Source organism: Myotis brandtii, unplaced genomic scaffold (genome assembly GCF_000412655.1).
Source record: "Myotis brandtii unplaced genomic scaffold, ASM41265v1 scaffold83, whole genome shotgun sequence".
Classification (NCBI taxonomy): domain Eukaryota; kingdom Metazoa; phylum Chordata; class Mammalia; order Chiroptera; family Vespertilionidae; genus Myotis; species Myotis brandtii.
The window spans coordinates 3,469,914-3,483,863 of NW_005371371.1; the positions used below are offsets into that span (position 1 = coordinate 3,469,914).

Consider the following 13,950-nt stretch of genomic DNA (forward strand, 5'->3'; position numbering starts at 1 on the left):
AACCAAAGGACTTGTATGCATGCATATAAGCCTAACCAATGGACACAGACACCAGAGGGGTGAGGGCATGACTGGGGGCGTGGGGGGGACAATGGGGGAGGTAAGAACACATATGTAATACCTTAATAAATAAAGAAAAAAAGTTATTTGGATATAAAAGTCAAGTCCTTAAAAAATAAAAGCAAGCTCTGTCTTGAGGGTTGTAAAAAAAATTGAAATTGAAATTTCATTAAGTGCTTCTAGAATAAATTTTAAAAGCAAACAAAATAATTAAATAACATTATTCCAAAGCTGGATTCCATTCAAGTTAACACAATTGACATTTATTAAACACCTCTTCAAGATATAAACACAAATTTACAAGGCAGGTCAGGTATATACTGACTTAAGATGGATCTCATGAAACTTACAGGAAAATAATTTTCCAAAATCATTAATTATATCTTATTGTAATTTTTCAACTAAATCCTATAAATTCAATAAATGTATAATATAAAGAAAATATAGATTTAACAATCTGAATACTGGACTAAAAGATTGCTATTGTCATAAAGAATTTTTAAAGGCTAAGTGGGAGAATTAGGAAAGATCACCAAGAGTAAACATGTGTCCTTAGAGACCAACCCTAAGATCATCCACACCCTTGTATTTCTGATTACTAAAAGCAAATGCGAACGTTGGAAAGTGAAGAAGGCTGATAGGCATAAAAATGATTCATAGTGTTGGAATAGAGCTCTGCAGATGCTGGAAAGAAAGGCGAATAAGTGGGTCCTAGAGCAAATGAACCCTAACACATTGCTGGAAGCACAAGTGACAAAATTGAAGTTGTCCTACTTCAGGCACATCATGAGAAGGCAGAGTTCTTTGGAAAAGACTATATAATGCTGAGAAAAATATAAGGCAAAAGGAAGAGAATGGCCAAATATAAAATGGATTGGTTCCATAAAAGAAGCCACAGGCATGAATCTACAGGAGCTGGGCAAGGCTGTTGAGGATAGGACATTGTGGACATCACTCATCATAGAGTTGCCAGGAGATGGAAACAACTCAATATGTAAACACACACACACACACACACACACACACATCCAGGAGATGGAAACAACTCAATATGTAAAACACACACACACACACACACACACACACACACACACACACACACACACTCCTCTCAAATATAAAAGAAATTACTCTGGGAATGTTATCTACACTAATAAAAGAGAAACATGGTAACAAAAGAAATTACTCTGGGAATGTTATCTATCCTATAAAAGCCCAGTGACCTTTAAGGCGAATGACCAGAATGACCGGTCGCTATGATGTGCACTGACCACTAGGGGGAAGAAGCCGGCAGTCGGACATCCCCTGAGGGGTCCTGGACTGCTAGGGGGTGCAGGCTGGGCTGAGGGCGCCTCCCCCTCCAGTACATGAATTTTGTGCTTTTGGACCTCTAGTTGTTATATATAAAATCTTCCACTGACTTTCTCTCCACATCCCTTAACTACTCAAGCCTTCCTTTGGCATCATTCTACTGTAACTTCTCACAAAGATGCTCTGGGCCTCACTGTCGCATCCAGGAGCATTTCCTGTTGCCTCCTGCTCCTCCTCCCTTTCTTTGACTCTTCTCTTTTCTCCATGTTCTTTCTGGGCGAAATGATCAAGATACACATTTCCAAAAATATGACTGCATTTCTAAAAACCAAAGTCTTTCATCCCAGCGTCAAGTATTTTCAGCATCCTATTGGGACTTCCATTAAAACCTCAAATTCAAAACATCTAAAACAGAATATCTTTCCTTCAAGCTGCCTCATTCTCCGGGATTTCTTCTCTCATTTGGCACAATATAACCATACAGGGGGTGAGAAACCTCAGTGTTATTTCAAGCTACGTGTCCTCCCTTGCTCTTCAAACCCAGTCAGTCTCTGTCCCCAGCCCCTTCCTTAAGAATGCCTCCTCTGCATTCCCCAGCCACTGCTCACACTCAGTCCTTGCCTGAGTGTTTCCATAGCCTCCCCGCCCCCCGTCCTTTTTTTCCTCAATCCATCTTATATCATGTTTTTCTTACTTCACCCCACCCTGTCTGAAAACATGTGATGAATGAATACTGTGAGAGGACAAAGTTCTGAACAGTACATACATATTTATTCCTGACTTGGCCAAAGCAGTCTTTTTAGACTTTTCTACGGACATTTTCAATAGACTTAACTGAAATTCTTGTACTGTTTCCCAACTATGATGTGGGTGGAAATGGCAGAATGATACGCCACCTTCATTTTAGTTGCTTTCATATACTGCAGACATCGAAAAGCAGGCAAGTTCCCCTTCCGGGATCCCTTACAGCTAGAATCTGATTGTTCTGTAGCATCCACCAGTCCAGCACTATGGCACAGGCTTCAGAAGGCAGAAGTGATGGAGGCCACACATCTGCTGCCTCTGCGGTTTTACTGGTAAGCATGTCATGCAGAGGTTTTGTTTTTCTCTGGCAGTGGAAATCTCCAGTCCCAGTCACTGACTTCTTCCATGTGGAGTACCAGGGTTTGGGTATTTAACTGGTATAGTTGATAACATTAAATAACAGTCAGTACCTGTAGCAGCAGCTTCTCCATATGGGTGGGGACTTCCTGATCAAAGACGAGGACATAACTATATCGGTAGTCTTGTCGTGTGGTGTGATTTTACTTAAGGTCATTTCCAAAAGTTCAACTTACAGTCTCCCAGGAATGATTTTCCTGAACTAAAGTTACTTCCTGCTTGAACAGCTAGAATGGATTCTGTCATATGCAACTGAATTCTGAGTGTTACACATGCCATTCACTTGCAAAAGTCCATGTCTTTACTGGAATGTCCCTCCCTTTTAATCTTAGTAAGCTCTAATTTAGCCTTAAAGGCTTAAGTCACATTTCACTTCCCTAGAAAACATTTCTATATCTTTTTTTAAGCTAAATAATTGCTTCTTTATCTGTGGTACTATAGAATTTTGTTAATATTACTAATGTTATTATAAACAAATTATATCATAATTATTGGGTAACTTACCTTTTCCTTATTTGACCATGAGATATTTGAGGGCAAGGAATATGTTTTACTCCCATTTGATTCTCTAATGCTCTGGGTTTGGCGTGTAGAGACTCAGTAAACACTGGTTGAAATGAATGCAATGCACTGAGTGTGAGAGAGTGAGTAGAGTTCACCCTCTAATATGGAATTTGTACTAAGTGCCAAATTGGGGAGGAGGGGATACCTGAGGGCCACAAATATAAGAATAGAAGACATTAACTATAAATGGAAGCTGGACCAACGATAAGTGGGATGTGCTTCTAAGTATTAAAATATGGATACAATTTGACCCTGTGAAGAAGATAAGGGGGCTATTTTAAGCTTGAATGTGAGGGAGTTTAAGGGAGTAGGGGTAGGAATGTAGGGAAACAGTGAATGGATTAGGAAAAAAACCTGCACAGAGGTTTTGTATAGGGCAGTTGTAACAGGTGAGTCATGAAAAAAAAGAGAGGTATCAGCCTGGAGTAGTCTAATAGAAGCCTAGCCTGGGGAGTGTGACAATTTTTCAGGCAGGTAAGAGTGATTCCTTGAAGGTTTTAAAGAAAGAAACACATTTTCCCAAGCTGGCTAGGGAATTAAGAGATCTGGGAGTTGCTTTCTTAGGTTGACATGCTTTAAGAAAAATACTACTAAAAACTATTTTAAGGGTAAGTAAACTCAGAGGTCCAATGCTTGTTTGGATTATGAAAATATCCCACAGTTCACATCAGAGCTCTTTGTATGAAATCCAGGTGTCTTTTGCTCATATTAAGTTGTAATTCTCAAAACATGATGAGAAGGAGAAGGATCATACTGAATGCTTCATCACCCACATTCTAAAGACGTACTAACTCCTTACCAGGCTAAAAGAAAAGAACTTAGAAATGGAAAAGTTTGTGGGCTGTTCACCCAACTTCTATTTATTAAAAGAAACTCTAAAATATCATAAACTTTAAAGCTTGTCCTTAAGACCTTTGGTCCATTAGTGCATATGATAAATTACGTACTTAACTTTGAACTTACCCGTCCTGCGTAGTGCATAATAGTGAATGCTGTGCCTTGATCTTTGAGGGCAACATTCCCATTCCCATCCTTCATGGGGGAATATACTGCATTTGTATTTGAGGATTCAAGGAGACTTTGTAGTTTTTTGGGAAGGTTTGTTTCCATTGACCAAATCATTTGACTTTCTTCATCCAATAAAGAGAGAAATCCAGATGGCTTCTGAAAGTTAAGAAGAATTTTTTTTCTTCTGTTACTCAATTTGGTATTTTTGTTATTCATGAATGATCCTTTATATTTTCATCATTTCATATAAAGCACTCAGAAAATAAATGTCTTTACTTTTAACACACATCTATTTTTGCTCACTGTTAGAATCAAAACTCTGATGTAATGTAGGCCCTCAGTAGTATTTATTAATTAGAGCAATGAATAAAAAAAATTAAAGAGTATATTTTAATAACACTAAAACACTGGAGTTATTAAAAAGTATAATCTCATCTCAAAAAGAAAATTAAATTTCCAACTACAGGAAAGTTGCAATTCTTCTTGAACTATAACCATGTCAAATACTTCATACTTATGGTGACAAGTTAGTTATCAAAAACCAAGACCTACAGTGATGTTGGCCATTAAAATTATGACAAAATCTCATTCAGTGGGAAGTATAAGTGACTCTATCATATTCCAATATTTAGACTTAGGAGAAAAGAAAGCTTGAAGCTTATAACTTATAAAATTGAATTAAATGTCTGATAGTTTATTGTGCCAAGTAAGGAAAATAAAGTCATATAGTAGGCAACAATATAAAATTAATCTTATATGAAGAAAAATACTGCTTAAAGAACTTTCCCACCTCTGATACTGCAATCTCCCACACACAGATATGTGCTCTTGAGCAGGAATCAAACCTGCAACCCTCCTGTGTGCAGGCCGACATCCTAACCACTGAGCCATGTGGGCCAGGGCTATTATTTCTTTACGTTATTCTGTCTATCGTCTGTCTTAATTCCTCATATCAAATCAGTGTGCTTTTTGAAGTATGAATACCATAAAAAAAGAATCCTTCTCAGAAAATGAGGAGATCTATATTGGTCCTCATAGCAATTTCAGTTTTATTTTGACTTGAGGTAACTAAACCATACTACCACTGGCCTTACCCGATGTCATTTATTTGGACAACAGAAAGCCATTTTTTGTGTCATGAATATTTTAGTTGTGTTATGCCTTTCAGAGTCTCCTGCTCATGCTACAGATAACCCAAAGATGGTATACAGTTGTCTGAGGGCTGCAAAAGTTGAGATCATTCTGGTGCCACACTTGGGGAACAAAGGTTGAAAGTGGCAGATATAGGAAGGACCTCCACCTGGTGGAGGCACACACGCCAGGAGTGCCCTTCTGGAGACATCTGGCAACTAGAGGGCCATCTCTAGAAGGAGCAGCCAATGGCCTTCCGGGAAGGAAAAGGAAGAAGAACTAATGAGGTGGAAATGCACTATGAAGGAACTGGAAATGCCTGCAAAAAGCAAGTTCACCACCGTAGCAAATTACCGAGAACACCTGGAGAGACAGTTCTTATCAACACAAAAACGCTTTTCAATAAGGAAATTTGGAGAAAAAAGTCCATTACAAGGAGTGTTATCCTAGCAGGCAGTTCTGCATGATACATCACAAGAATCTCAGTGTGGCCAGGGACCCCATAAAGAGTCCCCATAATGAATAGCACAGAGGTGAAAAAATGTTAAAAATATATAGGTATACAGATGGGTGAGGAGAGGCCTTAAAAAACACTCAATGTAAGAAGTTTGTTTAGGATGAGTACTGTCTGGATTATTTAAAAAAAATTTTTTAAAAGATCTTTATTTCGATTTGTAGCAACCTCTTTGCTGATGAGTAAGTAAAGCAGTGATATTAGCTCTAGCTGGTTTGGCTCAGTGGATAGAGCATCAGCCTGCGGACCAAAAGGTCCCAGTTTTAATTCTCTTCAAGGGCATGTACCTTGGTTGCAGGTTCCTCCCCTGCCCAGGCCCTGGTGGGGGCTCATGCAGGAGGCAACCAATCGATGTGTTTCTCTCACATCCATGTTTCTTTCTGTCTTTCCCTCTCTTCTACTTTCCCTAAAAGTCAATGAAAAAAATACCCTTGGGTGAGGATTAACAGAAAACAACAAACAAAGAAACAACAACAACAAAGAAAGTGTTAAAAATAAAGTGTGATATTACACTTTCAGAAGCTGCTCCTTCATCTATTAACTTGAAGTCCCCTCTCTATCTGCTGTTAAACACACCCACAGACAAACACTCACAAGTGCTAGTGCATACAGACACGCAGTGAGGGATAAACGGGCTGCTTAAAGATTGTGTGAAAGTGTGTCCTTATTTCAGGGGCAGTGACAGACCTCCTTTGAAGGTGAGAATTTTTGTTCCTTTGATAAAGCCTTTAATGGATGGGTAAGTAAATCAAAGACAAGGCCCCAATTAGTTTAAGGGAAGTGATTAATTCTAAAGGAGCTAATCTACTCTGCTCCAAAAGCAAGATGATATTTTATATTTTGCAAGGATGATGTGGTTGGTTACCAACAAGATACATTTTTAAAGCATTATAATTTGTATTGTCTCCAAAAACTTTTTCAAGTTCACATGGGCTGCATTTTCTGAACATTTGCTAGAAAGCCATGAAAAAACAGCGATGATCAAACTTACTGACTTGGAAAACTTGCTGCATTAGGAAAATGCATAAAAGAAGAACACAGAACATGGAGAAGTAAGTCACAAAGAGGGATTAATGACCTTTCAATTCCTTCAGAAGTGAAGGCTTAAGAGAGAATGAATTGTTCCTCTGTATGTGACAGGTTATCATATGCATTTTCACCATAATAACAAAAAGCAGCAACACTGTGTGTGACAAACTGTACTAGACAGTTGGAGAATTTGGGAAGAATCTGGATTGACCCCTCCCCTCAGGGACATAAGACAAATATATGTTCATTGAAATATAAATACAGCCTATGCAAAACTTGAAATATTTGTGAGTAGGGGAAGATTGAAGGTTGTGAGAAAGGAAACAATAAGCTTCTTTTGTATTGTAGGGTATATGCTTGCCTGGCATACAGACCTGTGTATTTCACCCTACACTTAGCATGCTTTTTCACTACATTTGTATGGGTAGCAAAGAAAAGCAGCAGCCAGAAATGTCCACTCTCATTTCCAACTCATACTGATAAGGGCCCTACTATTGAAATTATCTTTCCAAAGATGAAGCCTCAGGGATGACAGCCAAAGAGATAGAAGAAACATCATTCAGCTGACCACTGTATAGCAGTTAATGATATAGCAGCAAATGACAATGAGGGTGGGGGTACTGAAGCTCTTCATATATAGTTAAGTATATATTGCTGTCAGTTTGAAGATATTTTTAAAATCTCAAATAAGTTATGTACTTATGTATGTCATGATGAGGGAGGGCTTTCTGGAGAAATAAGGTTTCTAATGTTTAAAATAGGTTGACAAGTTGGTAACAGAACAAGAGTATTTTACCATATTAAAAACACATAAAAGATTTATAAGTAAGAGTAGAAAATTAAATACTATTCTCTTCAGTAGCTGAATGTTATCAATTTTAAACAATGTTCATGTGTTTTAGAGATATTATGGGTAAATCTACATAATCCTATATTAGTAGATAGGGGTTGCTACTTATATGACAGATTTTTGTTTATATAATAGAAATATTGAGGCAAAGATTCTTGCATTGCAAGGCAGAAACAAAGATAATTATAAACACTTGCCGATATTCTAAGAGGTATGCATATGTATTTTTCTACCAGTTTTTTCATACTTAAATTTAGAAACTTTAAAGATAAATAAAAAAGATTCTGAATTTATGTTATGATCTTATTAGTCTTACATGTTATTTTAACTAGTAAAATATAAATTTTGCTCATTGAGCATTTGCCAAAAGGAGAGTTTAGTAATATAATAAATGTGAATATTTTTATAACAGAATGATTTAATATATCTTGTTCTTTCAATGAATTAGTAAACCTTCAAATACCCCTTCAGAAAAAGGTAACATGCTCCTCAGTTGACTTTGAAAGATTATAAATACATAGAGTCTCACATAGAAAGATATCTCAAAAATAAGGTCTCTTAAAGAAAATTGTCTCCTACATATCTAAATGCATGTACTAGTATTCTGTAAAGTCACTAATTATATTACATGAATACCTGGAAAAAAAAATCCAAAACTCCAGTCTGGTTACCAGGAGAATAAGCTGTTTCCATGGTAATTCCCTCTTGTACACACTCTGTTTGCTCGTGTAGAAAAAGCACTTCATTGATATAGTGGTGTATCTTCTCATTGGTCATGTTGACACAAAGCTATTATGGGAAAAAGAAAACAATTCACAAGATAATATGGCCATGCAGATCCACTCTTTCTACAACACAGATTCAGATTGGTGAAATATTGACTCAAGAACATTGAACACCAATTAGTCTATCAAGATAAAGCATTGCAGTATTGTTGAAAAGCCAAAATAAGGAGTTCCACTGGATACATTGTCTGATTATTTAATTTAAAGAATGTTAAAAACAACAAGTATAATTATAGCATTAACTTAAAAATTTGTAGTCTAAAATATATTTGAGGATATGAAAAATATTTCCAATAAATATTTGGTCTGTAGTCAACAAGTGAAGATAAAAGCTGGATTGACTGTGACATCCCAGGGAAAGGAGAAGAATTTCTTGCCTCCTCATTTCTGGTGCAAGAGAAAATGGGTTTCTTTCAGAAAGAATAACCGGCCTAAGCATTCTATTGCAGAAACTATGTCCTTTATCTGAAAAATTTTTGACATTTTCCCAAATGTTTGTTTTCTTCATTCCTATCAGGAAACAAAGATGTTATTTTTAACCTTAGTTTTAATTTCTTAATCTTAAAAATTATCTTAACATATTTTAAAAAAGAAAAAAAACCAAATCAGAATAAAGTCTTACTTCCCTCTAGGCTACTCTCCTACTTTTCTACTTTCTTTTTATAACAACAACAACAACTCAAAAGAGTGTCTCCTTATCTACAATTCCTCTCCTTCCCAATACTGAAAACAGTGTAATAAAATTTTGCCTCCCTGGTACCACTAAAATTGCTTTTGTGGAAGCCACTAGTGATGAGTGCAATTCTAAATCCAATGTTCAATCCTCAGTGTTCACTTTCCTTGACATGCCTGCCATATGTGACAACGATTCCTCCGCTTCCCTGGATCACCGTCTCACCCGTCTTCCAGAACATCATTCTCGACCCCCTACCTCACTAGCCACTCCTGTGTCCTTCTTTGACTCCATCCTGGTGTTCCAGGGCTCAGTGCTCCAGCCTTGTTTCTTCCCTATCTACACCCATTTCTTAATGAACTCACTCAGTCTCACAGACCATCATGTTCCCCCACCTGCAACGTAACCACTGTTACACTAGGTAAAATCTAAAAGCCACTTAGAAATATTTAGAATTCCATAACTCCCTGAAAATAACTAAAGGTGGATAATTTATATAAATCAAAATAACAGAGAAAGGTAATAAAAAAGAAGCACGAGTTCGGCCAGTGTTGCTCAGAGCATCAACCTATGAACCAGGAGGTCACGGTTCGATTCCTGGTCAGGGCACATGTCTGGGTTGCAGGCTCACTCCCCAGTAGGGGGTGTGCAGGAGGCAGCCATTAAATGATTCTTTCTCATCTTTGATGTTTCTGTCTCTCTCTTCCTCTCTTTTCCTCTCTGAAATCAATAAAAATATGTATTTTTAAAAGCACGAGGAAACTTTGTGGGGTGATGTGTTCATTATCTTGGTGGTGTTCGTGCTTTCAGAGGTTTGTATATATGTCAGCACTTATCAAACTGTATACTTTAAATATGTGCATTTATTATGTTAATTATACCTCAATAAAACTTTTAAAAATAGTAGTTTAAGGCCTCTATCCAAAAACTTTACTAAGATAAAATGCATATTCCTAGAAATTAACCCTCACTATTCTAATTCCCCAGATCTAGGGTAGGACCCAGAAATCTGCATTTGCAACAAGCCCTTCAAGTAATTCTAATGCAGGTTGTCCTTAAACCAACCTCTGTGGAACACTGGTCTTTGGGAGGAAGGGTTTCTGGAACAAAGGTGTGACTAGAATGTTGTTTCTGGGGAAAACAGTAACTTTTCTACTAGGGGTGTTACAGCTTTCTATTTTGTGCCTCTAGCACTCATACACAATTACCATAAAATATATTTAGTATAGTATTAATAGTTTAAAGGCAAATGTAAGTCATAGTTTCCCCCATCTTATCCTATATAATACAGAGGTAATATGCAAATTAACCCTCATGCCCTCACAAGATGGCTGCCTAGGAAGCAGAGTTTTTGACGCTGACTGTCATAGAAACTGACCAATCAGAACCAAATCTGGGTGAACTGCAAGGAGCCAATGGCTGCCTAGGAGGTGGAGCTTTTGATGCTGACTGGCATAGAAACCAACCAATCAGAACCTAATCTCAGGAGGCAGCCATTAAATGATTCTTTCTCATCTTTGATGTTTCTGTCTCTCTCTTCCTCTCTTTTCCTCTCTGAAATCAATAAAAATATGTATTTTTAAAAGCACGAGGAAACTTTGTGGGGTGATGTGTTCATTATCTTGGTGGTGTTCGTGCTTTCAGAGGTTTGTATATATGTCAGCACTTATCAAACTGTATACTTTAAATATGTGCATTTATTATGTTAATTATACCTCAATAAAACTTTTAAAAATAGTAGTTTAAGGCCTCTATCCAAAAACTTTACTAAGATAAAATGCATATTCCTAGAAATTAACCCTCACTATTCTAATTCCCCAGATCTAGGGTAGGACCCAGAAATCTGCATTTGCAACAAGCCCTTCAAGTAATTCTAATGCAGGTTGTCCTTAAACCAACCTTTGTGGAACACTGGTCTTTGGGAGGAAGGGTTTCTGGAACAAAGGTGTGACTAGAATGTTGTTTCTGGGGAAAACAGTAACTTTTCTACTAGGGGTGTTACAGCTTTCTATTTTATGCCTCTAGCACCCATACTCAATTACCATAAAATATATTTAGTATAGTATTAATAGTTTAAAGGCAAATGTAAGTCATAGTTTCCCCCATCTTATCCTATATAATATAGAGGTAATATGCAAATTAACCTTCACGCCCTCACAAGATGGCAATCAGGCCAGCAGTGGAGAGCAGTTAGGGGTGAGATCAGACCAGCAGGGGAGGGCAGTTGGGGTGAGATCAGGCTGGCAGGGGAGGGCAGTTAGGGGCGATCAGGCCAGCAGGGGAGAGAAGTTAGGGGCAGGTAGGCAGAAGCAGTTAGGGGCGATCAGGCAGGCAGAGGGGTGAGGGGCAATCAGGCAGGCAGGCAGTTAGGAGCCAGCGGTCCCAGATTTCGAGAGGGATCACCCTGCTAATCTCATCACCCTGCTAATCTCAACATGATTGCTAAAGCTCAAAATGATTGCAGGCCCTTGGTGTCCAAGGCTATCACAAGAGTCCGGTATGGAATGGGTCAGGGCAACTGAAACACCACACAGGGAGGGAGACCCTTTCCACTCGGCCTGGGCTCCACCATTCATCCCTGCCCACCATTCTGGGGCTCTGGGATCAATGGAACCAGCCTGGGCTGCACCATTCATCCCTGCCCACAGGGAGGCCCTCCCTGCCCACCATTCTGGGGCTCTGGGATCAATGGAAGAGCAGAGGGAGACCCTTCCCACCCGGCCGGGACTCTGGATGGGCCCCACTGCTGCCCACAGGGAGGCCCTGTCCACCCTCGGGGGCAGAATGGGACAGGGCAACTGAAACACCACACAGGGAGGGAGACCCTTTCCACTCGGCCTGGGCTCCACCATTCATCCCTGCCCACCATTCTGGGGCTCTGGGATCAATGGAAGAGCAGAGGGAGACCCTTCCCACCCGGCCAGGACTCTGGATGGGCCCCACTGCTGCCCACAGGGAGGCCCTGTCCACCCTGCCCACCCTGTCAGGGCTTTTTGATCAATTCTGCATAAAGGGAGGCCCTACCAACCTGCCCAGGGCTCTGCGATGGGCCCACCCAGCCTTGGCAGCTTGCCTCGGCTCTTGCAGCCACGGCTTTGTCCGGAAGGATATTCGGGGGGTCGACTGGAATATGTCCGGTCTAATTAGCATATTACCCTTTTATTAGTATAGACACTAGAGGCCCGGTGCAAGGTTCACAGTCCGGGAGCCCTCGGGGGATGTCCAACTGCCTAAGCTGGACATCCTTAGCGCTGCTGTGGAGGCAGGAGAGGCTCCTACCACCACCGATGCTCTCCCAGCCTTGAGCCCAGCTTCTGGGCTTCTGGCTGAGCGGCGCTCCCGCCGTGGGAGCACACTGACCACCAGGGGGAAGCTCCTGCATTGAGCATCTGCCTCCTGGTGGTCAGTGCACGTCATAGCAACCAGTCCTTCCACCATTTGGTCGATTTGCATCATATTAACCTATTATATAGGATAATAGATAGAGAATAATCAATAAAGAAGAAATACACTAAATAAAAATTTAAGTAACTTTATTAAAAATAAGACTTATCTATACAGCATATCTTGACACCCAAAAAGTAACAAATATAATTCTTAGCTCCAGGTCAGAAATGATGACCCAGGACTATTGCCCTTATTTCCAATACTTTTTTGCACTTCTATTTCACACTGAAAAAATGGTTTCTGTGATTTGATGATAAATAAATGCCTATAGTTTGAATTAGCTTCCCTATTGCTTTCAATTAGAAAATAAAATCTAAGTGAAAAGTAGAATATGAACCACACCACAATGGTTCTGTCTTGGAAGTTATTGTAAAACCTAAAAAATAAAATAAAGTAAAATAAAATAAAATAAAATTGAGAGAATTTTCTTAAACTTAGAATCACTCTTTGCATCATTTTCTTCTTCCTAGCCCTCCATCCATGATATCTGGAATTACTTGAATTTTCTTATTTCTAACTGACATGGCCAGTAGATATAGAACTTTTCCTCCCTGCCTCTTGACAATTAGATTTCATGAGTTATACACAAACCTGGAAGTTTTATATATTTAAAACTAAATGTTTCTTAAACTTGCACTTTTACTGGTTAATTCTCTGAATATAAAAAATGCTAGAACTATAGTCACTTCAGGTGAGAACATAGCATATAGAAAATTTAACTTGAAATGCTTGGTTGTCGAGGCAAAAACAACTGAATATGAATACAGACCAACAAATTCTGTATATTATGGCTAGCAAAGGGAGGGATGGAATACAGAAACATATGTACTTCCTTATAACTCCTACAGTCTAGCACATTCATCCTCTTGTATTTTTTCATCAAAACTAAGTGGTATCAGTAGATTAATAGCTGTGTTTATATCTAGGAATGATTCTGGAAACACAAATCATTTTCCATAAAACTGTGTACATCTGTCCACAGTAGTATCCCCACTGTGAAAGAAAAACATTTAATTGTCACTCTCATTTTAATAATAATCAAAAACAGAAAGTTCTGAAAATTATTTTGAGAGCAAAGAAAAAAAGAAAATTTTAAAATTTAGTTCACTTTGCTTAAAAAATATTTCGAGGTTTTCCACTAATCTAGTAATGTGTTCAACCCCCTAATGCTAAAGTAATTTTTTACTAAAAATTAATAAAGATTGTTAAATGTGGGGTGAAATACTTACAGAAAATGAATTACTCCATTATGGAATAGAACCATTAAAAATGTTCTCTTTGATTATAAGATATACACCACTGTAATTATTTTAATTTTTGATTTTAAAAAGTACATTAAATCATTTAAGATAACACAAATAGATCTTCTATCTCAGGGGCTTGATTTAAAAGTAGTTATGGAAGGTGTACCTAAATA

At 38.4% G+C, this 13,950-nt stretch overlaps 1 protein-coding gene across 1 annotated transcript in view; it reads right to left on the reverse strand.

Annotated features, from left to right (window-relative positions):
• MYO16 (myosin XVI) overlaps nt 1–13,950 on the reverse strand; it is a 449,416-nt gene that overhangs the window by 182,181 nt on the left and 253,285 nt on the right. Inside the window, exons 22-23 of the mRNA XM_005884469.2 lie at nt 8,265–8,417; nt 4,060–4,260 (exon numbers count right to left, since the gene is read on the reverse strand). Of these exons, the coding sequence (XP_005884531.1) occupies nt 4,060–4,260; nt 8,265–8,417 (354 nt within the window). The remainder of the gene's footprint in view (nt 1–4,059; nt 4,261–8,264; nt 8,418–13,950) is intronic.